Below are 24,500 nucleotides of genomic sequence, written 5' to 3' on the forward strand. Positions count from 1 at the left end.
GAAAATGAATTTGAGCGCGAAACGTCACCCACCAAATCTTTGACCTCAATTTCCACCAAGGAGGAACGGATTTTCCTAAAAGTGTGAAACACCCCTCAAATGAATTTGAACAAAGATCTTTGAAAATAAGTTCGAGCCCGATCAGATGGTGAACAAAAAAGTTACATACAAACGTTTTTCGCGATTTTTCCACACTTGCGGGTGGAATTTTCCAAAACCCCGTCTTAACGTGCACCTACATCACATAAGGTAACTACAGTGAAAACTTTAGCTTCCTAGCTCTTACGGTTTGGGCTGTGCGTTGATCACCAATCAGTCAGTCAGTCAGTCAGTCAGTCAGTCAGTCAGTCAGTCAGTCAGTCAGTCAGTCAGTCAGGACAAACAGTTTTATATATAGAGATAATATAAAATAATATTTATATGATAATGCATCATAAATATGTAAAATAATCTGTAGAGCACTCCATCTGTCACTTTTTGAGCAACCAGCAAAATAAACCTGCAATTTTGGAGAGAAATCCCATATGTAATAAAAGTATTTAACTTAGCTAATATATAATGGTATTAATATTTTACTTAAGCCCCCCTCATCAGACTTATTTATAATTTTAAAGTTAATGCTTGTTTTATCAATAGATATTTATATCTAGTTAAATACAATTGAACTAAATAAGAAATTTTAAAGATAGCCGCTCTGGTCCCAAACCTGACTGGTGCCTGAATTTGTGTTGTCCTGTGTTGCCTTTTTATAATCATTAGTAATAATTAAAACAAAATAAATACTGATACGCCTGCGACACAATACAAAATTCCAACGTGCGTTAAGGATACAGGTAACTAGGCAAGCATAGCACCTTAAACCTTCAACAAGGCTTCACTGCATGCTCAGGGTTGCCTAGTTTTAAGCCCTCTTAACTCATCTTCATAAATTCTTTCAAATTATAAAAGACAACTTGTTTGCATGTTTACCTATTAAGTGAAGTCAAATAGACACGCCTATGTACTTTAATTCCTTAGCTATAAAACTTGCCTATTCCAGACATGTCAACTTTTTCAAAGGGAAAAAAAAACTTGCCTCACAGCAAGCGCATAGTTTTCTTAACTAAACTTTAGTTTCGTGTTTTCTTTGGCATGTGGAAAGTTTATACAGCTTAGCCTTGACTTCTAATGGCAACAAATTTTCAAGTGTTGTCAATTAAAAAGCTTCTTGAATGCTTTCTTATTTTTTAAAGTATTGTAATAGTTTTTGCGGCAAGTTTTGTGTGGTTGAAGGGATTTATATAACCATCTTTTTTGACAAACTGTTTTGCCTTTAATCTAAAGACTTAAAACTCTTGAGATTTCTTATATCCGGCTAGAATAAATATATATTTTTTTTCTTTCAAAATATTTGAAGCTCATCCATAAGAAGTTCAAACGTTGCTCGTGCAGTCAACGACCTATGCGACATGGCAATACGATTATCTTGATATCAAATTTTGCTTACAAAATCCACACCCGACCCCGCCGCGCTCGCCTGTTAGTGGTTTTGCGGTGCCGTCAAAAGAAAGTTTAAATAAATGACTGCAGAAAACTTTGCTAATCTGCTTTAAAAATCCAGCAACAAGCAACATGAAATATGAAATGTGAGATATGAAAATAGGGGGGGAAAATAGGAAAACTGGCTGAGGAAAGGGGAGAAAGCTGTGTACAGCAGTTGACTTTGACGCGGCGGTTAAAACCTCAAAATTCGTCAATTTAAATGGGGAGAAGTTTTGCAACAGTGTGAAAAATATTAATTTAACTTTTTGCGTTAACAGAGCAATGACATTTGCCCAACCAAACCGCAGCACAGGCAGCAGCAGGAGCAGCCGCCCACATCGCCGACCACATGTAGGCCTCATCGGATTTTTGCTGTCTGCTGCCCACATTCTGTCTATGCGATTGTTGTACTTTTTGACGCCAAATGCTTGTTTTTGTCTATTGGGGCAAGCGGCAGCTGAGCTTGTTGCCAATGTTGCTGCCAGCATTATCGTAAATTTTTATGCTAAATACATTTTGCTCTAACACCCGAAAAACACACACACACACACACACAAAACAACAAAAAAATGGCGCCATTTGGAGCATCTGGCGTCACGTGGATGTGACCGCCTCAAATGGTCAAGAACGCCCAGCAACAACATAATCAAGGCGTTTCCCTCCCACCACCAACGCCCCGATATCAAATGCAAATGAACTGCTGCCGAGCTTTGGGTGGTCTCTGTTGTCGCCTTATGGCGCTTGCCACACCCAACTTTACTGCCTCTGACAAATTGAACAATCTCGGACAGATTTTGGTTTAATGCGTTGCTCTGTTAAAGAGGTGCTCGTTGCGTTGCAAAAACGCGGCTATCTCCATGGCCATTCGCCGATCATTGCCTATTTCGGCACCCAGGCGCCCACACTGGCCCACCCGCTGGCTCAGCTTGCACATGTTCTCGGCCAGATAGTCGTGCAATTCCTTGGCCTCCAATTTGGCTTGATTGAGCAGCTCGATGGCATCGTGTCTTGGCTGTCCATACTCAGTTCGGCGCACAAACTTCTTTAGCAAAGGCTGCAACTCCATACGCCTTTTGCTGATGTAGGCGATACAATCGTTCCAGTCGAACTTGTCCTGCTCCAGATGACGATAGCGCTGTCGACAGAGCGCCTGTTCGTGCTCTGCTGTGCGCTTGAAGGAGTCCAGCTCGTTCAGGCGGCGCTGCATTGCTGCGCCCGCCTCCAAGTCTCGGCAGAGGCTATTGTGCATATACTGCAGCGACAAATCGACGGCCTTACAGCTGCGCTGCAGCTGGCTCAGCTGTTGGCGTAACTGGCTATTGTTGCGATGCAGCTTGAGAATCTCTGGATGCATGACGTCCTTATTCAGCTCCAACTGCATGTCCATGCAGGCATCCAGCTCGGGGCAATCGGGTATGCTCAACGACAGCCTCTGGCCGATGAGATCAACGCGCGCCCTATTCTTCTCTAGTTCGTCTTTGATGTCCTCCAACTTCAGCTCCTCATCGACTGCCGTTGACTGCTCTAGACTTAGTTCCTCCGCCTCCTCGTCCACCTCATTGGCCTTATGTACACGGCCACAAAGTAAGGTCTTGACAGGTTCGGCTGGCGCTATGTTCAAATTGCCCAAAACTTCTACTATGGATCTCGTCTCCTCCGGCTCACAGATGGGCATACCTGGGGCCTTGCAGACTGGCTGCGCCTCGATTGACTCTGCTGACATTGGCTCGTTTAAATGAGTTAAATGCACGAATTGGTGTGAAAAACAAAAAACAAACAAATAGTATGTATAGCTGAGATTGAAAATTTGAATTAAACTATACAAAATTTAAGCAATGCTCAACAAGAAAACAAAAGAAAACGTTCTAAGTTTTGCTGTAGCGGTATTTCAGAAACAGAAAATTTTCCGATTTAAAATGAATACACTGGAAAATATGTTGAGATGTTTCTGGTCTTTTACAATTTGGGTTTGAAGATGTTTACCTAATAGAAGAAATTAACGCTGAAGAGTTCAATTTCAATCTTCCACATGTTTTTCGTTCAAATCTCCCGCTTCAATATTCCGCTGGACACATACGCTCTTTGTTTACGCTGGAACTTCCACTGCAAATTTTACGCCGGACCTCTTCCGGTAGAAATCGGACCCAGTAGATCTGACTATTTAATTTGTTTGATTAAAATCTGTACCTGGATGACTCATACTGGAATCTTCCATTGAATATAAGCCCTTTAGACTTCCGCTGGAAATTTATCGCTAAAAATATTCCACTGGAAATCTTAGGCTTACAGTTTAAGGCCTTTGGTTACTGCGCTGCATTATTTCCGCTAAAATTCAGTTATACATATTTCTTTCAATTTAAGACGGAACATATTGAACCGTAAAACTATATTATTTCCAAGTTCTTACAGCGCTTGTTGCACTCCTTTTAAAGCTACTCGTCTCATTAGTTTTGATTAGATTTTGTGCAATGTATTGAGGAGCAGTCAGGCCGTTGAAGCAGCTGCTCCAGCCACCAACAGCTGGAATGGGTGTGTGTGCCATGCACAATGAATGACATTTACAGAACCGCTTAAGGAGCACTTAACCCAGACGCAACTAACCAGCATAAATACACACGCACACACGAGACAGGAGGAGACAAGGGACAGAGGTCAGAGGGCAACAGGAGAAGAAAGCAATGCATGCGCCAGCCGCGTAAGGTAAACACTTGACTGTGTGTTACGCTTAGATCCAGACCCAGAACCACTTGCAGTTCCGTTTAAAGTTTCAGTTTTAGTTTCAGTTCCAGTTCCAGCTACCGACCCAGTTGCACTGGCAACAATTCATCTTCATAATGGAGGCTAATGCGGAGAACAAACACGCTTAATGTGAATTTAAAAAGACTTTAAAGAACTTGAGAAGTGCATGGGCAGGACAACAAATGCTGATGAGGCTTAATGCTAATTAATGAAATAAGTTACTGAACATTCAAAGTTTTAGCTCGACCTACGAGATACCCTGCACTGATGAGCAAATATCATTTTTTGATGACAGTTTCTTTTAGATTAAGTAGCAACGCAACGCATTTAAAAAAGTTTAAGTTTGATAACCCGTTTTTTAAAGGATTAATAATATAACAACTGTGCAAAAAAACTATCAGCCAGCATTAAATAGGACTTGGAATATAAGGCACAAAATTACAAGAATTTGTTTGTTATTATTTGCTTCCAAATTCAGTGTCTGAAATTCTATATATGGTTATATGTTATTCAATCATATTATTTAATTGACTTACATTTTATTTAAGAATTATTTACTTTGTTACATAAATATTTTCATGAGGTGTATGGGTCCACCCTTGTAAAAAAAAACTTGAAATAACATTATTTTTTCTTGTTATTTTTATTAGTTTAAGTCGAATTTATTGTTATATGTTGTTCAAACTCTTATAACAATATTTACGTGTTATTAAAAATATATGTTTTTTATTATGTATATATTCACATGATTTATACTTTCGATTGTTTCATTTCTTTTGCACATTATACCACTGGGATTACGTTTTTATTTTTAGGAAAAAAGGTTTTATTATTGTTATATGAACAACAAGTTCATTAACTCTCTGATGCGCGTGATTGAAGGACGCTGAATGAGTTGAATAACAGCTGCAAATGAGAATGAAATAAAAATCTAATTAAAACCTCTGACGCCCAACCTACCTTCCATAACCATGCCGAAATCACAATTGTCAGCGCTAAATTTACGCTCACCTGCGCATACCAATATAAACACACACACGCACACGCACACAAATATATACAATTTCCCACCCAGGGGCAATAATACGCAAACAAACAACAGCAACAACTACAACACAGCCAAACAGGTGAAACAGACGTTGCCTGTCGAATCGCAGAAAAACTAGCAAAATCGGAAAACTTTCAAAGGTATCCCTACCCTGCCCTTGCCCGACCCCACCACAGCCTACCCAACACTGGGCAGCAAATGAAACGCGCTGTTGCACACAGATATAACAAGTTGCATTGGTCAATTCATCGAATGTCGGTCACGGCTGCCTCTTGGGCACCGACTACTCTATCCGCGCAGGGATGTGGCAGCTGCTGGTTAGCTTAGCTGTTGCGCAGACTGCGGCTTTGTGCACGGCCCAAAGTTTTGGCAGCCCGGCATTTTGGGCAAGGCCCCAACACGGGACACATGTGGAAAACGCAGTGTACGCGGAAAATTTACCCAGCATCTCTATACGTGGGTTGAGTCGCTTCGATTGAAATTAGTTTAGTTTTTAGACCAAATCCCCGGCTAGCTTTTCCACACACAACTCATATTGGCGCATTCTATATAAAGCCGCTGTGCATACCAATGGGTAAAGAAAAGAATAGAAGTTTATTTTATACGAAAAGCTGCAGAGTTATGTATATAAAATTGCTTAATTCCCCGCAATTCAACAGTAATTTGTCTTAATGAAGAACATTTAAATGTAGTAAACTACTTTGAAACAATAACAATTATTTGTTTATATTATCTTTATAATTGTCAATTTTTACGAATTTATTGTATCCTAAAAATGGTATAGGGGTTTTCTGCAGGCTCTTCCCAGCATATAAAGTACATATATTCATAGCACCAACAGCCGAGTTCCGTCGGGAACTTTAAATGAGCTGGAGATTAATAATTTTAAAGACAGCTTCTCCTAAGACATGGGCAGCTCGAGCTTATTTCACATAATGGATAACTCTCATGATATCGATATAAATAATCGAAATTTTTTTGGAGCAGAGCTATCAGCTTTTAATAGCTAGGGACCACAAAGAATTGAATTTGAGTTCTCGTATAGTAAACACATCTTTAAAATATTTCTTATGCTTAATACTTCAACAAATTCCCAACAATTTTAAAAAGAGAGAGGGAGAGAGATAGGGAGACAAGGTGGTATACATACTCTTTTGGATGTAATACGCAAGCCAGTTCAGAATTAATTAAATATAGTACGAGGCTGCGAGAAGAAGAAACACAGCCACAGCATTAAAGACTAATGTGGACTGGTTTACATGGAAATGACAGTAAGCCAAGATAATCGCCCTCAACAAGAATATGTACATAAACTTTGGGTGGTTGGAGATGTCTTCCTCAGTGCATTTTCTCTGTGCAATTTGTAAAGAACAAAGTAACACTGGAAATTACTAATAAGAGATCTTTTTATGTTTTTTTTAAATCTAAATTTTAATGTAAAACAAAAATAATGAATTCTGAAAACGTTTTAGGGCTGTGTATAGCGGCGGTGTTGTTATTGGTTAGTTTAACTTGGTTTCTAGTCTTCGCAGTAATCTAAGAGTCTTGTTTTGCAGTGTATTTCAACTAAAGCTGATTTCGAAAGTGATGTCCTGATTTCCCATAATTTATTCAGAATGAAGCATGGTTGTCCCATATTCTACCTGGATGACGATTGTTCCGCAGAATGTAAGAAATATGCAGAAGTATGTTAAGCAATTATCCATTTTGTTGGGCTCTTCGTGTAATATTGCTGACTGCCATATAGAAGCTTGCCGAAGAAGAGGAATTGAATCATTCAGCTGCAAATGGAACATATGGGGAAAATCTGTGCTACACAACGGAACAAGCGGAATTGTGTGTCCAAATGTGGTACGACGAAGTCAAAGAATACGACTTTGACAAAGCCGAGTATTCGCCCGCAACCAGGCACTTCACACAACTAATTTGGAAGGCAACCAAATCCTTAGGCGTTGGCCAAGCTACGAGGTTAGAACAAACAAGTCACACTGTTGCAGTCGAGTACAACCGACTGCGTTATACTCGTTCGCAGTCCAAGAATGTTTTCCGATTTGTCACGTAGTAGATCTTGTCACTGAAGATTCTCTTTCACATTGCGAACGAACATTAAAATACAAAATATACCAAATCTATAGCTAACATTCAATTGCAGCGCAAGTGGAAGACATTTTGTTGTCGCTAGATACAAGCCTGCTGGCAATACAGAGGGAATGTTCAAGGAAAATGTGCCAAAGGCGCTGAGGTAAGTCTTCTTTATGCACAGCCAATGCCGCGGATGTCAATGTTAATCTTCATCGAATATGATTGCAGTTTTGGTCACAGAATACACACTTCTAAGTATTTTACCCTATTTTCATGGCTATTTCCAGCATTGCCGCTGCAAACATTTTAATAAATTAAATTTGAAAAAAATTGTGCTTTTTAAAAATTTTATAAAAATAAATTAGCCAAAAAACAAAAACGATTACTCTATTTGGGAATGCCCGATTGGAAGACACTCTGAAACCACTAACGAGCTGCTGTTACAATTATTTAAGATTTGTTTTATCGATAATTTATATATCGAAGGAAACGACGCAATTGAACGATAACTTGATTTGCAATAGCAGCCGGAGGAAATCGTCCTGATCAAGAATCTAAATATTTATATATATATATATAGTATATCTCTATCTATAAAACTGTTTGTCCTGACTGACTGACTGACTGACTGACTGACTGATTGGTGATCAACGCACAGCCCAAACCGTAAGAGCTAGGAAGCTAAAGTTTTCACCGTAGTTACCTTATGTGATGTAGTTGCACGTTAAGACGGGGTTTTGGGAAATTCCACCCGCAAGTGTGGAAAAATCACGAAAAACGTTTGTATGTAACTTTTTTGTTCACCATCTGATCGGGCTCGAACTTATTTTCAAAGATCTTTGTTTAAATTCATTTGAGGGGTGTTTCACACTTTTAGGAAAATCCGTTCCTCCTTGGTGGAAATGGAGGTCAAAGATTTGGTGGGTGACGTCTCGCGCTCAAATTCATTTTCGGAGATCTATAAGAAAAATCATTTAAGACGTGTTTCACACTTTTCGCAGAATTCAAACTCCTTCGATGGAAAATGCCTCTCAAAGATTTTTTCGGTGAATTTTAAGTTTTGTCCGATTTGCATTAAAGTTCTTTGATTCCCGTCCGATCAGTTTCAAAATCATTTTCAAAGCTTTTTGAAAACATTGATTTTATAACATACGTGCCACGGGCAAGGCCGGGTTATACCCGCTAGTATAGTATATATGCTCGTCCGTCTGTCAGCCGCGTCGATCTCAGAAGCTACAGAGTTGGAATATATATTCTATATTATCATATGCAGAGCACGTTTTTCTTTTGTCAGTTTTAATTCCATTTGCATAATATCGATAATTATCGATTTTATGATGTAATTTTTTAATCATACTTCCAATTTTATAAGAGCTCGGCATTGGCATTTAGGTTCTCGATAGTATATGCATATTTCATAAAGATCAGGAAAATGCACGCTTCTCTTAAATTTCTGAACAAAGTAGCTTGTGCCTTTTGACAGAAATGAGTGAAACATTATTTGAAACATATTTTTGTCACACTTTAATTTTAAAATTTTAACGTGACAAATCGAATTTTTTTACATATTAAAGTAAGAAACTTTTCACCATAATGAAGACTGGAAATGTTGTCGGGCTGTGCATAGCGCTAGTGTTGTTATTGGTAAGCTTAGCTAATTTTCGAGTTTCCATAGCTATATGCGAGTCTCTTTTTTAAAGTGTATTCCAACAAAAGCTGATTTCGAAAATGATGTCCTTAATCTTCATAATAAGTACAGGGCAAAGCATGGTTGTCCCAATCTCGATCTCGATTCCGCTTTTTCCGAAGAATGTAAGAAATATGCCGAAGTATGTTAAGTAATTTACCATTTTGATGGATATTTCATATAATTTTGTTAAATGTCATTTAGGAAATTGCCGGAAAAGATTCCATGGATCATTCAAGTGGACCATATGGTGAAAATCTTTGCTACACAACAGAGGACCCGACAACGTGTGTCAAAATGTGGTACGACGAAATCAAAGATTACGACTATGGCAAAGCCAAGTATTCGCCCGCAACCGGGCATTTCACACAAGTAATTTGGAAGTCTAGCAAAGTGTTAGGCGTTGGCCAAGCCAAGAGGTAGGAATAAACAAATAATGCAGACGGGTAAAACCGACTGCGTAATGCTTGTTCGCAGTACAAGAAAGTTGATTGTAATCTTGATTTTTCCACACATCTTTGCGAACGAGCATACGAAAAAATGAAAAAAAATGAATAATAATAATGAATAATAATAATAATTACCAAAAAAAAAAATCAATTGCAGCGCAACTGGAAAAAATTATGTTGTCGCTAGATACAAGCCCGCCGGCAATGTAGAGGGAATGTTCAAGGAGAATGTGCCAAAGGCAAACGGGTGAGTTTTTCTCGGGCAAGTAAGATAATTCTAATTTTAATCATATTTACTTGCAGTCCTGAGCACAGACTGAAAACTTCTAAATATATATTCCTATTTTCATGGTTATTTCCAGCATTGGTGCTGCAATACTTTAAATTTGAATAATACTTTACCTGTGCTCCTTAAAAAATGTGAATTCGTTTTAAGAATAAAAATAACATAATAATAAGAAAAACGGTCTATCCGAAAGTGATCGACATTCGGTTCTAGTGTAGATACAACAACGCATATAACAAAATGATTAATTAAAATATTTTGGAGGTTAGTTCTAATTAAATACATATTCCAGTCGGAAGAAAGCTTCTCCGACCATATATTATCTTGGCCATCAGCAGAGGAATGTATGCAGCGAAAAGTGCATTTTTTATCCTCGGCAAAGAGTTGAATCTTTGTCCAACTAATCTTGATACACAAAGAATGACTACAGTAAAAATGTCAGCCAGTCAGTCGGATTTCTAAATAGAGCTATATATGAATGGGATGAATGCGAGATTTAAACAGGCCTATCAAATTCGAGGCGCTGCACACGATAAATCTTCGTCACGGACACAAATTGACATTTTACAACCCAGGCCCGTGGAGGACAAAGTAACTAGCAGCAGTTTCCAATGCAGGCAACTGACAATCGCGTTTTAGCCAACTGCGGTTGTTGTTGCTGCTGTTGTTGTTGCAATTGCTGTCGCTGATATTGTTGTCAACAATGATGGCCCAAAGCATCAGCCACAGGCGTTGCGGCAACAACTCATCCATCGTTCGACACCCTCGTGCACACACTCCACAGCACACACACACACACACACAGACACATTGAAGCTGTCAATGCCAGGACACTAGATACAGGACACTGGAACGAGCTTGGCTGTTCGCCATCTTTTATTGGCGCAACTCCCCAACACTGGCTGAGCAAAAAAATTTAATATCTGGCAGCATGTGCGTATGTGCATCTGTTTGTCGGCGTATGCGCGCGCGTGTGTGTGTGTGTGTGGGTGTGTGTGTGTGTGTGCGTGCGAGTATGACACTAATAGAGTTATCCTGCTGCCGTTGACTATGGGAACGCAGCGCATTATCCTCTGTTCTGACTGCGTGCTAGCTTTCAAATAATTGAAGAGCCACTGCTAACAACCGGCCGTCAGCTGCATCCCCCTTTGCCACGCCCCAGTGGTTAGCGTTTTGGATAATCCGTCAGCCAGTCAAACGCCACATGGCAACTGGCAACGCGATGAGCATTTAAGGACCTTAATGCCAAAATGCATTAAGCGTAAAGCGTCAACGGTAGAAGAACAACAAAATTGTTTGCCTTTCCCCATGGGTAGTAAGGTTGGGCTGGGTAATATACCCGATGATAGCCCACATTATAGAGTATGGCCACAATTTGGTGCTGGGATTGATTTATTTTAAACATTAAGTTGGCAAGCCAAATATATTTACTAAATAAATTGTTATCATATCTTATAAAGAAAACAAACGTTTTTTTTTTCACAGGACCCCGTTTCGACATGAGCAAGATTATTTCTATATACTTTGTGTGGTTGGCATTGACTTCTACAAATTTAATGATGAACTCAAAATACCCTCTGCAATTTCTGGATTTAGTAACTTGTCCAGAGAACAGATACCAAAGTAACACTTGAATTTACTAGAAACTAATGATTGCATGATTTATATTATAATTCTTAAATTTCTATGAAAAACTACACCACAATGAAAAGTGAAAGAGTTTTTTGGCTGTGGACAGCGGCTCTGTTGTTATTGGTAAGTTTAACTTAGTTCCTGGTTCTGGTTAACATAGTTATGAACGAGCCCTATTTTACAGTGTATTCCAAATAAAGCTGATTTGGAAATTGATATTCTGAAATATCATATGTTAAGACAAAACCATGGTTACCCCAACCTTAATCTGGATCGCGATCCAAGCGCTGAATGTAAAACATATGCCAATGTATGTAAATTAATTTCCCACTTTGTTGGACATTTCGTATAATACTGTTCAATGCCATTTAGGAGCTGGTAATACAAGATTCATTGGAACGCTCAAAGTCAATAGGCAGCATATGGGAAAAATATATGCATCACACCAAAAAAAAAGGACTTCTTGTACAGGAAAGTTGTACAGTGAAAGCACCTGCTAGCGAACATTTCACGCAAATCTAGTGTAATCTTTGGCGTTGGAAAAGTAAAGAAATAGGAATAAAATATACTTAATATACCGAAGGATACCGAACAATCGATTGCAGCGAAGATAGAAATAGTTGCAACGACGCTGGATAAAGGAAATATTGACGGATTGTTAATGGATGTTGCCAGTTAGGTAAGACTTCGTCGGACATTGCGCTGGCCTAGAATGCCAATTCCCAACTAATCAAATTTAATTGCAGTTTTCATCACAGACTATAAACTTCTAAACCTTTTGCCTTATTTTCAAGGTTATTTCCAGCACTGGCGCTTCAATTTTTTAAATTAACATTCAAATTTATTTCAGGCCTTAAACATGACATAGAAATGCCTGCATACCCCAAAGCGCAAGGCTTAAACTGCAAAAGTGAGCTTGTTTTTAGCTTGAGGAATGCGGAAAAATTGAAATATAGCTTTATACATTTGAAGTTTTGCTTAAAAAACAATGCCTCAATCGATATTTATTTATATATAAGACGAACATAACTACATGGCTGGATCAGCTCAGCTCCTCGTCAAGAGAAGAATATACTTTATGGGACCGGAGATGTTTCCTCCATACCTCTTTTATACATCTGTTCAAAATTGTAATTGTATTTGAAGGAATTGGTAAATTATTCGATTATGGATTAAATGATTAAGATTGTCTTTGAAGTTGTCATTTTAAATAATAATAACCAACCGTGGTTCATTTAGATGTTTTACTTTCCCAGAGAAAATGTACTATAAGGCGTCATCATAGTAATCACTTCAAATATTGGATCTATAGGTATTATTATTTATAATCAGCTATTGTTGTCAAACAAAAAATATATAAAAATAAGAGAAAACCCCTTTAAATTGTCTAAATCACAAGATGAAGTTTCGAAAGATGCTGGCGCTTTGGTCGGTATTGCTCTATGCATCGGTATGGTAATGTTCGATTTCAAAGTTTTTGACTCTGGATGCCGTATTATAGGTCTGTTATATTTTATAGTGTATTCGGTCCACAAATGAATTCAAGGATGTTTTTTTGGCTACAATTAACACGTTCCGAAAACTGCACGGCTGTCCCAAGCTCCATCTAAATGAAGATCTATGCGCATCAGCTAATGAGCATGCCAAAGTAATTAATCTAATTTTTCCGATAATTAGATAAATAATATATTCTTAGCTTCTTTGCCAGAAGGGTTCTTTGGAAAGGTCTGGCGATAATCAGACTTCTGAACTCTTATGCGATTCATACAATCCATTAGAATGTGTAGATGATTGGCACTACCAAGAAAAGTACTACGACTATAAGGAGGCTAAATATATTAAAGAGGCTGAATATTATACTCTTATGATTTGGAAAAGTTCTAAAGAGTTCGGTCTTGGAAAGTGCTTACAGTATGTATATCAGCTGACCTCAAATACGAAACGCATAGTAATCACTAAATTTTAGTATTTCTGGCGTCTTCTTTGTGGTTGTGAAAATTATTCCTCGAGGCAATATTGAAGGCATGTTTATGGAAAATGTCCCGAAGGAAATCAGGTATGTCTGATTAAGGATTTGTGTTAAAAAAGTAACCATAAACTAAGTCAACTCCAATTGCAGCGCTTCCAGCTCTCCTATTAAGCCCATCTCTTACAAACATGTTTTGCCGCTGTCGATAATGTTTCCAGCTCTTGCATTCAAATTTCTATAAGAAAATATACGACCTTAAGCTATAGTAAAGTCAGTCGGTATCTTCCAGCTGTTGAAACAGTTACGCCTAGTTGTATGGGTTCATATGTTTATTCGATTTAAATTCTACTATAAAATGAAATTAATATGACTTATACAAATTCAATTGTCTGCAATATAGAATTATAATTATACCCTGAACCCATTGAAAATGGGTATAATGTATTTGTGCAAATGTATGTAACAGGCAGAAGGAAACATCTCCGAAATATATATAAAGTATATATTTCCTTGATCAGCATCAATAGCCGAGTCGATCTCGCAATGTCTGGCTGTCCGTCCGTCCATCTGTCTATAAGAGCTAGGGACTTAATATTGAACGTAGCTCCTCCTAGCGCCCGCGGATTACGAGTTTGATTGCAATAATCGATAACTTGCCCCGTTTCAAAGCAATCGATATCGAAATCCTGCTTCTTGACAAAATATCTTAAGTTTTATGAGCGAGGTAACAAAATCTGACATGTAGCTTCTCAAATAGTAAATATAGATCATGTATCTTTCATTTTATAGCAACTTTCCCCCCTAGGTGTTAGTAGAAGAAGGTTCAGGGTACCACCTAGTTTGGCATTCTCCACTCGTTTTCTTTTATCTTTTGTTCGAATTTTTTATGCTAAATTATATACTAAGTTAACTTTTTGTGTTAGTAGAAGTCATCAAAGTAACACTTGAAATGTTGTAAGCATATTGTTTTTCATTAAAAAAAATACAAAATAAATTAAATATAAGTTTTAAATTCTCTATGTATAATACTTCATGAACACTGGCATAGTTTTGGCGCTGTGGATGACAGAGCTTTTATTGTTGGTATGTTTTTAAATTCTATCGACAAATGTCCATCCGTTCGTCCTTCAAGCTACAGAATATTGGAATTTATACATTCAATATGCTTTTTAGTGTAAATCAGTTAAATCGGATTTTGAGAATGAGTTTCTACTCGAGCATAATAAATATCGGGCTAATCACGGCTGTCCCAAGCTCCTGCTAGACCCTACATTAAGCGAGGAGTGTAAAAAGTATGCTGAAGTAAGTAATTGCAACAATTGTTTGTGGGACACATTTAATGCTGAACTATAAATTAAAGTTGCTTGTCGAAAAAGATAGTCTAGAACACTCAAAAGGTGACTATGGTGAAAATCTCTGCTACACGACAAAAAATCCACTGACATGTGTGAAAATGTGGTACGATGAAATCAAGGATTACAAATATGGGTCTCCTGGATTCTCATTATTAACTGGGCATTTTACTCAATTAATTTGGAAATCAAGCACAACTATGGGTGTTGGCCAGAGTAGGTATGTATATAAAACAATAATCAGGAAATGTTCCAACGCATAACAAACAGTCAATTCCAGTGGTAATCGTAAGAACTTCGTTGTCGCCAGATATAGGCCTAGTGGCAATGTGGCGGGTCAGTTTAAGGAGAATGTCCCGGAGCCAAAAAAGTTTGTTTTTCTTCACGCCAGACTAGATATTCATTTTAATCGAGTCTATCCCACAGCAATTTCAGCCCAGACTGCAAGACAGACTGGTTTATATATTTTATACCATTTGCTTGGGTATTTTTAATCTGGTTTTCATAGGCCTGGAGAAATTTTGGCAGACAAAGAAACTGTGCACGCGGATGCAACACCTATTTGCAGATATGTGAGGAGAAAAGTGAAGCTCCAAATTGAAGAGCTTGGTAAATATGTCTTAAAAAGCAGTCAGTTTTGCCATTCACAAAATCATATGTCGACCAATTCTTTCTAGCGAGGTTATTTTGTGTTGTGCCTTGCAAAAAAGATGGCGTAGAATGTTCTGAAACAAATGGAAAATATGGCGAAAATATAAAATTTATCTCATCAGAAACTCCAAAAGATGCTGTATCACATTGGTATTTGGAAATATTACTTTACGACTTGAAAAGCGCAAATATTCCAACGTCGCCAGGCTTTTTTCGCAACAGATTTGGAAATTGTCCCAATTGTTATCCGGCAGAAAATGTACCGCTTGCTGCTTGAGTATTCCCCAGACGTTGCGACTGACCTGCATCTTAATCGATTTCATCGGCAGGTTTCAATCCAAACCCAGTTCAGATTATCGGGCATACTACGGTATATACTATATGGAATACCATACGTATTATTTGTTATTCGGTTGTAGAGAACGATAAATACGATATAAAATTAAAATTATTTGAAACCAGATATTACGCTTATGGAGGTAGTCAAGTGTTTGAGAATTCCCTTTAAACACACAAAAACGCACAAGCGCCTGACGCCATAGGCTCATAGCAGGAATCTGGGCCAAACTCAGAAGCTGCGTGCTTCACTAAGCTGCTTCAAACGTTCAATAATGTCATTTATATGGCTTCCATAGGAACAATTAAGAGTAAATTTTTTGTACAGAAGTACTTTTAAGCCAAATTTTAGCAAGGGTATTTTGATCTCAGGCATGCCGAAAAGGGTATTGCGCAGTCAGTGGCACTCGACTACGTCGTATACCCTTGTTTGAGTCCATTTTATTTGTTGTGGTCGTAGGGTGCGAGTAAATGCCAAAAGATCTCACATGTGGGTGTCTATCTAAATGTGCTGCTAATGATGATGGCTAGCAAAACGCAATGGGGACACCGCTCGATGGGTGAATGAGAGGGGGTGGGTGGAGCTGGATGGGTGGGGGTACATTTAAATAAGCCTGACACGCAGCCCTGTGGGGCTGCTGTTGGCGCTGCTTTCGGTTAATTTGAAAACGTACGATAAGAAAATTCAATTTTTTTCTGCTGCTCTTCTTGCTAGTAAATGTGTCCTGTCAAAGTATTGTATTGTATACATGTAAGTACGTGTGTGCTCGTGTGTGTGTGTTTATTTACAAGTAGTTCTCTAGCGCTGGCTTCAATGTGCCCTTCTTTACTTTTTTGGCAATCAGCATCAGGCAAACAGCAAATTCCCTAGTGGGCGCAAAGCCCCAGCCCATCGATGTTTGTTGTTTTTGTAATTTTGCATTTTTTTTCGTAACCCAAGTGCTATTTACTGCAGCAAGAGAGAGCGCCACACGGAAGTCAGAAGACAAAAAGTAAAAATAAAATGGCCTGCTCTGATCTGGGCCTGAGACCTGAAAGCGTAACAGCAGCTGCTGCCAGCAGCACATTAAATCCTTAAGCACACATTATTATTCAATCAGATATGAAGTTTTATTTATTTTTTTCACCTTCTTCGCTCTTTTCGATTTTACTCTCTGGTAAAATGATTTTTTGTTCAGCATTTTCACGCGTTTACATTTGGAATGCACATTAAAGCTGCTGCTGCATACATACACACTATATACATATATGCATATGCCTATACATATATGTGTATATGTGTATATGGGCATGTGATATGTGAATTTCAATTTTATTTCTTCCCAGCCTTTTGCCTAATGGCATTCAAATTGTTTACGCTCAGGCCGAAATCAAACTGTGCACGTTATATAAATTTATGAAATTGTTTCGGGCCTTAAAAAAAGCATTTACCATAGTAAGATATATGATATATGATATATGCAAATAAAATTTAAGAACAAATAATACCTCGAGAAAGTTAAAACTAAATGTGGTTTGAAGATGTTACAAGAAAGACACACGCCTAAGGTAAGGCACAAAGCAATATAAAATACCAAAGCAATACATTTTGTTTGCAATTCCCAACCAGTTAAACTCACCTCTCATAAGTAAAGTTATGAAGATGTAAGGAGAACGTTATAGCACGCCAAAGTAAGACGCAAAGCAGTTCTATAAATAAATAAAGATATATTTTGCTTACAATTCACAACCAATTAAAGCCGCCTGCCATAGTCAAGCAAAGTTTACCTTTTTATACACACCCTATACTTATAATTTCTCTATAAAGTTCGAGATGATGTGTTTCACAACTTTATTCAAACGCATGAAAAACTTCCAAATGAATAAATAAATACAATTTCGCTGGCCACATTCAATAAATTTAACACAAATGATTCTCTGGTGTTGTTCCCTTTGCCTCTCTTTAACGACATCCGCTCATCAGCTTTGTCAACGTCATCGTCACTTCATCTTGACTGCTGTGGTATAGCTGTGCGCCAGTTCGTCAACTATTTATAAGTTCAACTTGGTCGTAAAATTTATGTGCATCGTAAAGGCGCCAAATCGAGGCGAAACACTGACAAAATGTTATGAAATCAAATTTGCACACAAAGCGTCCCTAATGATGCGGCTGGCGGGAAGCGAACAGCGGCAAGGACAATGACAGGCTACGAATCCAAGCGACATAACCGAGTGGAGCGTCTTGTCCGCCGAAAACCATGTCCCGCCTGTGGCCAGCGAAAATTGTTTAATTACACGCGCTCTTCATTACGAGCAACGCTGGCACTGCTCGGTGCTTAAATTGTAACGGCTCTGACCTAATTGAGTTATAATTAAAATTAAGTGCATGCTAAATTATTATTAATTATTAAAATGCACACAACCAGCAAGACATTGAGCGGCACCAAGCGGCCACAGACAAGTGCAAGTTGGTCGCAGTGGAACAATTTGTTCCAAATGCTGCCAATTGCCAGGAGTTATGCATCATTTAGACATATTAGAAATGCATTTGTTAAATGAAAAGATAATTTATATTAAATAAAAAAATATGATTTTCCTATGTTATTTCATTTAGATCACGCAATTATTCATGTGTAAATAAATGTTAATAGATTACTTAAGTTAGTCAAATGACTTTCTGGATAAAAGTACAATTTACACAACTATATGGACTATGGACCATGCTTAAATGTTGCGTAGCCGTCATGTATACGCAACTAAGACACACACATAGACAGACAGAGAATATACAGACATATTTCAATATAAATTATTGTCAGTTGTAGTGCATAAAATGTCGCATAAAGTTGGCAGTTGGCAGCGAAAAGAACAACAATGCAAAACACGTTATTCATCGTTAAAGCAACTGCACAAGCGATGGCGAGGGATAGAAAGAGGGTAAATGCAACAGCAACGACGACAACAGACGTGACTGCGTCTAGATGAATGCACGGGGCGTATGCGCAATGCGATATGCAACAAATTGCTAAACAAATCAAATTTATTGCTGGAGTCGCGCACGCGAACGCACAGCAGCAGCAGCAACAGCAACAACAGCAACAATGTAAATCTACAACAACAATACGCATGTGAAACGTCACTGAGATAGCAGAAATTAATATGAGCCGACATTTTTTAAGGCCTCAGGACTCAGGCTGCTGTTGGTGTTGTGATTGTTGTTGCTGCTGCTGTTGCTGCTGCTGCTGTTGCCGCTATCAGAGTTTGTATAACTTCATTTGGTTTGTTTGTTCGCTTGCCGGCATTGCTGTAAGCCCTGGGCCCACTTACTTTTTGTTAAACCGTATTTGTGCACACACACACACAGACACGCACAAGCTCACGCACACGCTCGCAATTCCAGACATAGACAGCATTGCGGCCCGGCAACGTCCGCACAGGCTGCATAACAACATGGCGCTCGGTCAGAGCGGAAGTCCGAGTTGTTCTGCGTTAAATTTATGCCAGACTGCGATGCTATGCCAATGCCATACCCCAGTGCTACAATGGTCAATGCGTTCGCATATTAGCGCAAATTCTTATCTATATAATTTAAAATAATAATTTTAGTCAAATTGCTAGCAGACTGCTTGTTAAGCAACATCATTTCTGTTAAAGCTCTTCACCTAACAGAAAGCTATTTGCTTGGCAGCACTGGTTCCATAACATGATCGTAGCTGAATTAACAGTGCCAAATTGAGCATAATGTGGGCTAATATTACCATGTCCCGACATGGGACTCTGTTAAACTGGCAGCTTGGCACACACACATCTGGCGTTGCTATATCTTTGTTTCGAGTTTTCAGTCTTATGAGTAGCTACTTATGCCTCGATAGTTGCCCATTGTTCGCGCTTAATTGTTATTGTTGCTGTTGTAGCTGCTGCTGCTGTTGCGGCAGTTGTTGATTTTTATTTTCGCAATTAGGAAGTTGTTTTTATTATTATTTTCTTCGTTTTTTTGTACAGTTAAACAAACTAAACACGCACACACACAACAAACAACCAGCTATGGCAATAGTCACGCCCCACGGCCACACCCCCCACCCTCCGCCACCAACACACAGCCACATGGCCACGCAGACACTTATTCATCAGCCGGAAGTTTGCTTGCCACTCCCATTGTTGTTGTTGCTGCCACCAAACAGGACTTGTTAGTTGTTCGTGGGTGTTTGCCGCTCATGCAAATTGCACAAGTAACAAATAAAAGTAAAAAGTATGGAAGATATAAGAAGCGGGGCAAGTGCAGAGCAGAGCGAAAAGTTGCACAAACTCTATATATTTTTTGAATTTATATTTAACTGTATTACATGGCGCACCCGCAACAGTAACTTCAACCAGTCAACGCCCCCTTTGCCCCTGCTGCCCCTTGGTTGGCAGCGGAATCGGAAGTTATAGTTATGCCGCTCGCGCGGGCGCACGTTGAATTATTTTGCCAGCAACAGCAAAAACAACAAGAAGAAGAGGAACAACAACCTTATGAGCAACAAAAGTTTATTTCAAAGTTTTGCGGTTAAGCTTGTTATTTGGCAGCTACTTTTAGCGCGTGGAAATTCGCCTGGCTCTGCTTCAGTTTTTGCACAAAATATTTAAGCTGCAGTTTTTGGTTAAGGAGCAAACGCTCATAAAGATGCGAGCTGGAAACAGGCTCTGAAGCCGGAGCCGCGCGTGTCGCCCATTGGTGGCTATTAAAATTATACGGGCCGAGCCCTCGATGCCGTAAATGCCAAGAAGTTGGGCGCCTCTTAATCAGCAGCAGATTAACTAACTTTATACAGCTGCTTAAATTTCCAGAATTCCAAACAAGCGCAGCCGCAGCCACTGCTCATCTGCTCGCTGGCCCCCACCAGGGGCGCTTCAATTGGAAGCTTGTTCCGGCTGCGTTGGCATCATAAAAATTTTCAATTTCATTTGCGTTGCACAAAGACGTGCGTTGCCAAAGGATGGGGGTGTGGGTGCACGGATGCATGGGGGCGCGGAATAGCAGCTGCAGGATGCTGCTGGCATATCGCTGCTGAGCACCTTTCAGCGACACGAGAGCCAATAAAAGTGTCAGAGCGGGGCAACTGACAAAGCGCTGCCTGCTTTGTATTTATGATGAGCGGTTGGTCTTGACCAGGCCAGGCCACGACACGACAGGCGTGGCCAAGGCTGGCGGTTGCGGCTGCGGGTGGCTGGCATTGCAGCAGCCAACAGCAGCTACAAAGAGCTGTGCGTTGCCATGCGGTGCGGGTCAAACAGCACAGTTGGATGCCTTCGATTTGAAATTGGAGCAGAGCATGGTTTTAGAATTGATGGAATTCCTATAAATTTCACCTTCCTGCAACCAACGGCGGCGGCAGCGGCCATGTCATAGCTTGTAGGGCATTTGAATTTTGAACTGGCGTAGAGAATTGCTCTATGCCTGCTTCTTTTTTTACTTGTGCATATAAATTATGGCTTAATACGAGCTATGCTTGACGCCCATGTCGACGCTTTTTCTTGGCAAAAACATTTGCGGTCATAAGATTTACAATCTTTGGTTATATTCTTTCTTTTCGGACACAAATTTTGCAGCTGCGTGATCCACATTCGAAGATTAATAGTTAGTATCTATCCATATAATTGAAAAGAAAAGAAATTGAATTTTCAATAAAAGAAGGTTTTACGTTTTAAAGTATTTTAAAGAACATAGTTAAGAGCTTTTCAATACTAAAGCGGATTTTTTTATAATCTAGGTAAATATGAGTAATATAGGTTTCTAAATCCAATGCAAACACGTTTCGGATACTCGAATAATTATTTCGAGCAAGTCACTCAATTTCTTATGGCTCGAGCTGTTGGTGTTGCAGACAACTGTTCATACATGTCTCCTGATTAGCGCGAACATGTTGCATGCTTATTGAGTAGTTATAAAATCGTTTCTTCAAGCACTGCTTAGCTCGTTACTCGAAGTCAATTGAGTACCACAGCTTGATGCAAATGAATTAACCGATAATGGACCCCAATTCCTGACTAGCTCTATGCCACAATTTCTGAAAGTGCATTAAATAGAGCGCGAAACTTATGCGAAATAGTAAATGGGAATCGGCATCATTGACTGCAAGCGATATAATTGTGGCAAACTCGTAATTTTGTTTCCATTTTAATGCCAATAGAAATCGTGCCATAATATTTTGCGCCAGCCATAAACACTTTATAAGTGCATTTAATTTAAAGATCTGCATGACGGAAATAATAAAGTTGACGTCGAAACGACGAACAGCGCAAAGAAAATCAGCAAAACTTCGAGATATTCACATTACGATGAGCGCAGCCGGAGCCGGAAATGGAACGGAGATGGTAGCTGGCAGTGGGAGTGGTGATTCCGGTGGTTGCACTGATGCTTGGCTGGTTGTTGCACTCACAAAGTTGGTCGACAGCCAACCGGAAATGCATCAGTGTCAGATTTTGGTGACTTGCGCCGCCCAACGCAATTTCGTTAAGAACTGCGCAAAGTTGTTAAATTTTACGATTTAATTGCGAAAACTATTAAAAATTACGTCTACTTTCGCTGGGCGCCTCGCTGTTGGAGTCGCTTTACCGTTTGTTGTTGCAGCTGTTGTTACTGCCACAGCGGCAACAGCGAAACGTTGCTGAAGTTTTAAGTACCAAAAATGATGCGCTTAATGATGCCGCATGCCACATGCCGCATGCCGCATGCCGCTCGCAATACACAGCAGCTCGCGACTCGGCGCTCTGCTTCTTGCCACTTGCACCCCACCTTCCCCCTCATCCATTCATATGCAGCACACAAATTTGCTGACTTCTTGGCATATCTGCCTCGCACATTCTGCAAATGTTGCCAGCATCCGCGCCAGGCCCCTTGTCAATTTTTGTGGTCTCTCGTAAATATAATTTGAGTTGAAACAGTTTATAAAAGTTGCAATTGATGTGCATGTGGAGCAAGCTGAACTCAAATTGTTCCCATTTCTGCACCGAATTTCCCGCTTGCTTCCGCCTGCCCTCTGCTAGGGTATCTTAACTGCCTAAACTTGTGCAACCCGACCCAAACACACGCACAGGCACATATCAAACTGACTATATGAAGAGCTGCATCTACTTTTGCTGCTCTCTTGGTTAAGTTAATCAAGCGAAATATGAGGAAAAGGGAAAGTTAAGAGTTGAATAAATTTCCCACAATTTTCTTTGGGAAACATAGCAGGGCTTTTAAATGCCGTTATGTATTACGCTTTTAACCAAGTTAAAGGTTTGCTCAAAAGTGAAATTATATTATACGAAGACCAAATGATGCTGCCCAATGCAATATGTTTACGAATATAAACTATAAATAATCCAAACAGTTTCTATAATATAATACTTAGTTTGAAATGAGTACGAAATGAGGTGGTATCATATACCTAATTACAATATGATTAGGAACTGAAACACTTTATCGTGGAGATTGAATTTGGTAACCCCGTTGGGGGCCACAGTCCGTGCGACGCATTTGCGCATTGGCAGGTGGATGGGGCGTCGGGGCGAAGGGGTGAGTGGTGAGTGGTGCAGCATGAAACTGTTATCAACAATTAATTAAATGAGAGCTGATCATTAGGCCACGATTTGTGGGGCGTTTCCGTTTCCGCTTGAAGCTGACCACACATTAAGTGATACGCTACGGTATCGGGCAGCGGGCACAACAGCTGTGGGTGTGGCTGTGCGAGTGGGCGCTGAAGCAGCCGTAGGCTTGACCGCCTTTTGGCCAGCCGCACATTATGGCTGGGCAATCAGCATACACACACACGTATACACACGCATTTACACACACGTTAAGTTCATGTTCGGCATTGTTGCCATTGCCAGTGGGCATCAGTTGTTGTTGCTGCTGCTGATGCTGTTGCGCTTCTTGATGCCAATGCCATATAATCTTCATTGTTGTTGTTTTGTACAGTGATTTGTTGGCATCGTTACTGTTGTCGCTCTCAGCAAACTGTGCATAAATCGTGCACACCTACATTTCGTTGCGATAAATCTGTAATGGCCCACCCTACCCATAGCAACACCCTACCCACTGACACTCTCACACACACACAAAGCCTGTCAGTCCACAGCCCACAACAACTGGCCAGATATGCGTGCTAGCATTCAGATGCTGATGCTACCATGACCACCAACAGACCACACACCCACACAAGCACACACACACACACTCATACACATGTGCTGAAGTTAATTTGCGTGTGTTTAAATGTGCGTAATTATTGTTTATCTACAATGCGTAATATGAGGCACATGAGTACATTACAATAAACAGCCGCATAAAAGAGGTTTTTGTTTGTGTTTTTCCCCCAATTGTTTTTGTTTTGAAAAACATTTTATTGGAAATGCTTGTAAGTCGAATATACACACGAGTACAGCATAGCACTTTATGATAATTTAAAGCACTTTATGGCACTTGTGGGGTGCGAGGCATAACAAGTTTTTCAGTTCGATTGGAAAACTAACAAAACTTTTCCAACACTTATTGAAGGAAAATCGAGGGGTGTAAAACTCAGCTCATAAATAACAGATATTTTATAATTTCATGCATACAATTATATTATATGATAGAGTAATAAGATAAAGGAGGCAGTGTAATTTTCACTCAGAGAAATTCAAAGAAGTTTATAATTAAACTGCGTATGAATGACGAAAGCCAGCATAATATTGCTAAAGCTGACAACGAAATTTGTGTGTACAGAATATTTTTCAACCTCCAAATTTTCAAATACATCCCTA

The 24,500-nt window shown here is 39.4% G+C and overlaps 4 protein-coding genes and 1 long non-coding RNA gene across 10 annotated transcripts; 4 read left to right on the plus strand and 1 right to left on the minus strand.

Annotated features, from left to right (window-relative positions):
- Positions 1-2,219: 2,219 nt before the first annotated feature.
- LOC135429712 (uncharacterized) lies at positions 2,220-3,350 on the minus strand. Its single transcript, XM_064684149.1, has one exon. It carries the CDS (start codon positions 3,242-3,244, stop codon positions 2,321-2,323), a length of 924 nt encoding a protein of 307 aa, XP_064540219.1. The 5' UTR covers positions 3,245-3,350; the 3' UTR covers positions 2,220-2,320.
- A 3,311-nt stretch (positions 3,351-6,661) lies between these two features.
- LOC135429683 (Golgi-associated plant pathogenesis-related protein 1-like) lies at positions 6,662-7,769 on the plus strand. Of its 2 annotated transcripts, none has more exons than XM_064684100.1 (5): positions 6,662-6,809; positions 6,865-6,993; positions 7,056-7,276; positions 7,461-7,550; positions 7,619-7,769. In XM_064684100.1, the coding sequence occupies exons 1-5, from the start codon at positions 6,759-6,761 to the stop codon at positions 7,698-7,700; spliced, it is 573 nt and encodes a 190-aa protein (XP_064540170.1). In that variant the 5' UTR covers positions 6,662-6,758; the 3' UTR covers positions 7,701-7,769. The 2 variants fall into 2 exon arrangements, with proteins under 2 accessions (XP_064540170.1, XP_064540171.1); XM_064684101.1 differs by having other exon boundaries at positions 7,059-7,276.
- Positions 7,770-8,875: 1,106 nt separating this feature from the next.
- On the plus strand, positions 8,876-15,879 carry LOC135429700 (uncharacterized). Its single transcript, XM_064684117.1, has 12 exons — positions 8,876-9,034; positions 9,091-9,219; positions 9,282-9,496; positions 9,684-9,773; positions 9,830-9,893; positions 14,219-14,234; positions 14,462-14,496; positions 14,587-14,715; positions 14,774-14,985; positions 15,046-15,135; positions 15,192-15,374; positions 15,443-15,879. The coding sequence occupies exons 1-11, from the start codon at positions 8,984-8,986 to the stop codon at positions 15,271-15,273; spliced, it is 1,113 nt and encodes a 370-aa protein (XP_064540187.1). The 5' UTR covers positions 8,876-8,983; the 3' UTR covers positions 15,274-15,374; positions 15,443-15,879.
- On the plus strand, positions 11,405-11,951 carry LOC135429708 (uncharacterized). Its single transcript, XR_010436450.1, has 3 exons — positions 11,405-11,567; positions 11,629-11,754; positions 11,817-11,951. It is a non-coding gene; the product is annotated as an uncharacterized LOC135429708 (long non-coding RNA).
- LOC135429707 (Golgi-associated plant pathogenesis-related protein 1-like) lies at positions 12,760-13,783 on the plus strand. Of its 5 annotated transcripts, none has more exons than XM_064684143.1 (5): positions 12,760-12,899; positions 12,964-13,092; positions 13,141-13,355; positions 13,411-13,500; positions 13,564-13,783. In XM_064684143.1, exons 1-5 carry the CDS (start codon positions 12,897-12,899, stop codon positions 13,652-13,654), a joined length of 528 nt encoding a protein of 175 aa, XP_064540213.1. In that variant the 5' UTR covers positions 12,760-12,896; the 3' UTR covers positions 13,655-13,783. The 5 variants fall into 5 exon arrangements, with proteins under 5 accessions (XP_064540213.1, XP_064540215.1, XP_064540210.1 ...); XM_064684145.1 differs by having other exon boundaries at positions 13,153-13,355; XM_064684140.1 differs by having other exon boundaries at positions 12,760-12,894.
- Positions 15,880-24,500: the final 8,621 nt, after the last annotated feature.

This window comes from Drosophila montana, unplaced genomic scaffold (assembly GCF_035044405.1).
Source record: "Drosophila montana isolate Dmon_TW-CO22-7 unplaced genomic scaffold, ASM3504440v1 contig_2669_1, whole genome shotgun sequence".
NCBI lineage: Eukaryota > Metazoa > Arthropoda > Insecta > Diptera > Drosophilidae > Drosophila > Drosophila montana.

What these genes read in the sequence shown, in the direction of transcription:
- LOC135429712 (XM_064684149.1), bottom strand. Translation starts at nt 3,244, where the DNA reads ATGTCAGCAGAGTCAATCGAGGCGCAGCCAGTCTGCAAGGCCCCAGGT.
- LOC135429683 (XM_064684100.1), top strand. Translation starts at nt 6,759, where the DNA reads ATGAATTCTGAAAACGTTTTAGGGCTGTGTATAGCGGCGGTGTTGTTA. An exon ending in TAGCGGCGGTGTTGTTATTG is followed by an intron (nt 6,810 to 6,864) that starts GTTAGTTTAACT and finishes CTTGTTTTGCAG; the next exon opens with TGTATTTCAACTAAAGCTGA. An exon ending in AATGTAAGAAATATGCAGAA is followed by an intron (nt 6,994 to 7,055) that starts GTATGTTAAGCA and finishes ACTGCCATATAG; the next exon opens with AAGCTTGCCGAAGAAGAGGA.
- LOC135429700 (XM_064684117.1), top strand. Translation starts at nt 8,984, where the DNA reads ATGAAGACTGGAAATGTTGTCGGGCTGTGCATAGCGCTAGTGTTGTTA. An exon ending in TAGCGCTAGTGTTGTTATTG is followed by an intron (nt 9,035 to 9,090) that starts GTAAGCTTAGCT and finishes TCTTTTTTAAAG; the next exon opens with TGTATTCCAACAAAAGCTGA. An exon ending in AGTGTAAAAAGTATGCTGAA is followed by an intron (nt 14,716 to 14,773) that starts GTAAGTAATTGC and finishes TATAAATTAAAG; the next exon opens with TTGCTTGTCGAAAAAGATAG.
- LOC135429707 (XM_064684140.1), top strand. Translation starts at nt 12,844, where the DNA reads ATGAAGTTTCGAAAGATGCTGGCGCTTTGGTCGGTATTGCTCTATGCA. An exon ending in GGTCTTGGAAAGTGCTTACA is followed by an intron (nt 13,356 to 13,410) that starts GTATGTATATCA and finishes ACTAAATTTTAG; the next exon opens with TATTTCTGGCGTCTTCTTTG. An exon ending in AATGTCCCGAAGGAAATCAG is followed by an intron (nt 13,501 to 13,563) that starts GTATGTCTGATT and finishes CTCCAATTGCAG; the next exon opens with CGCTTCCAGCTCTCCTATTA.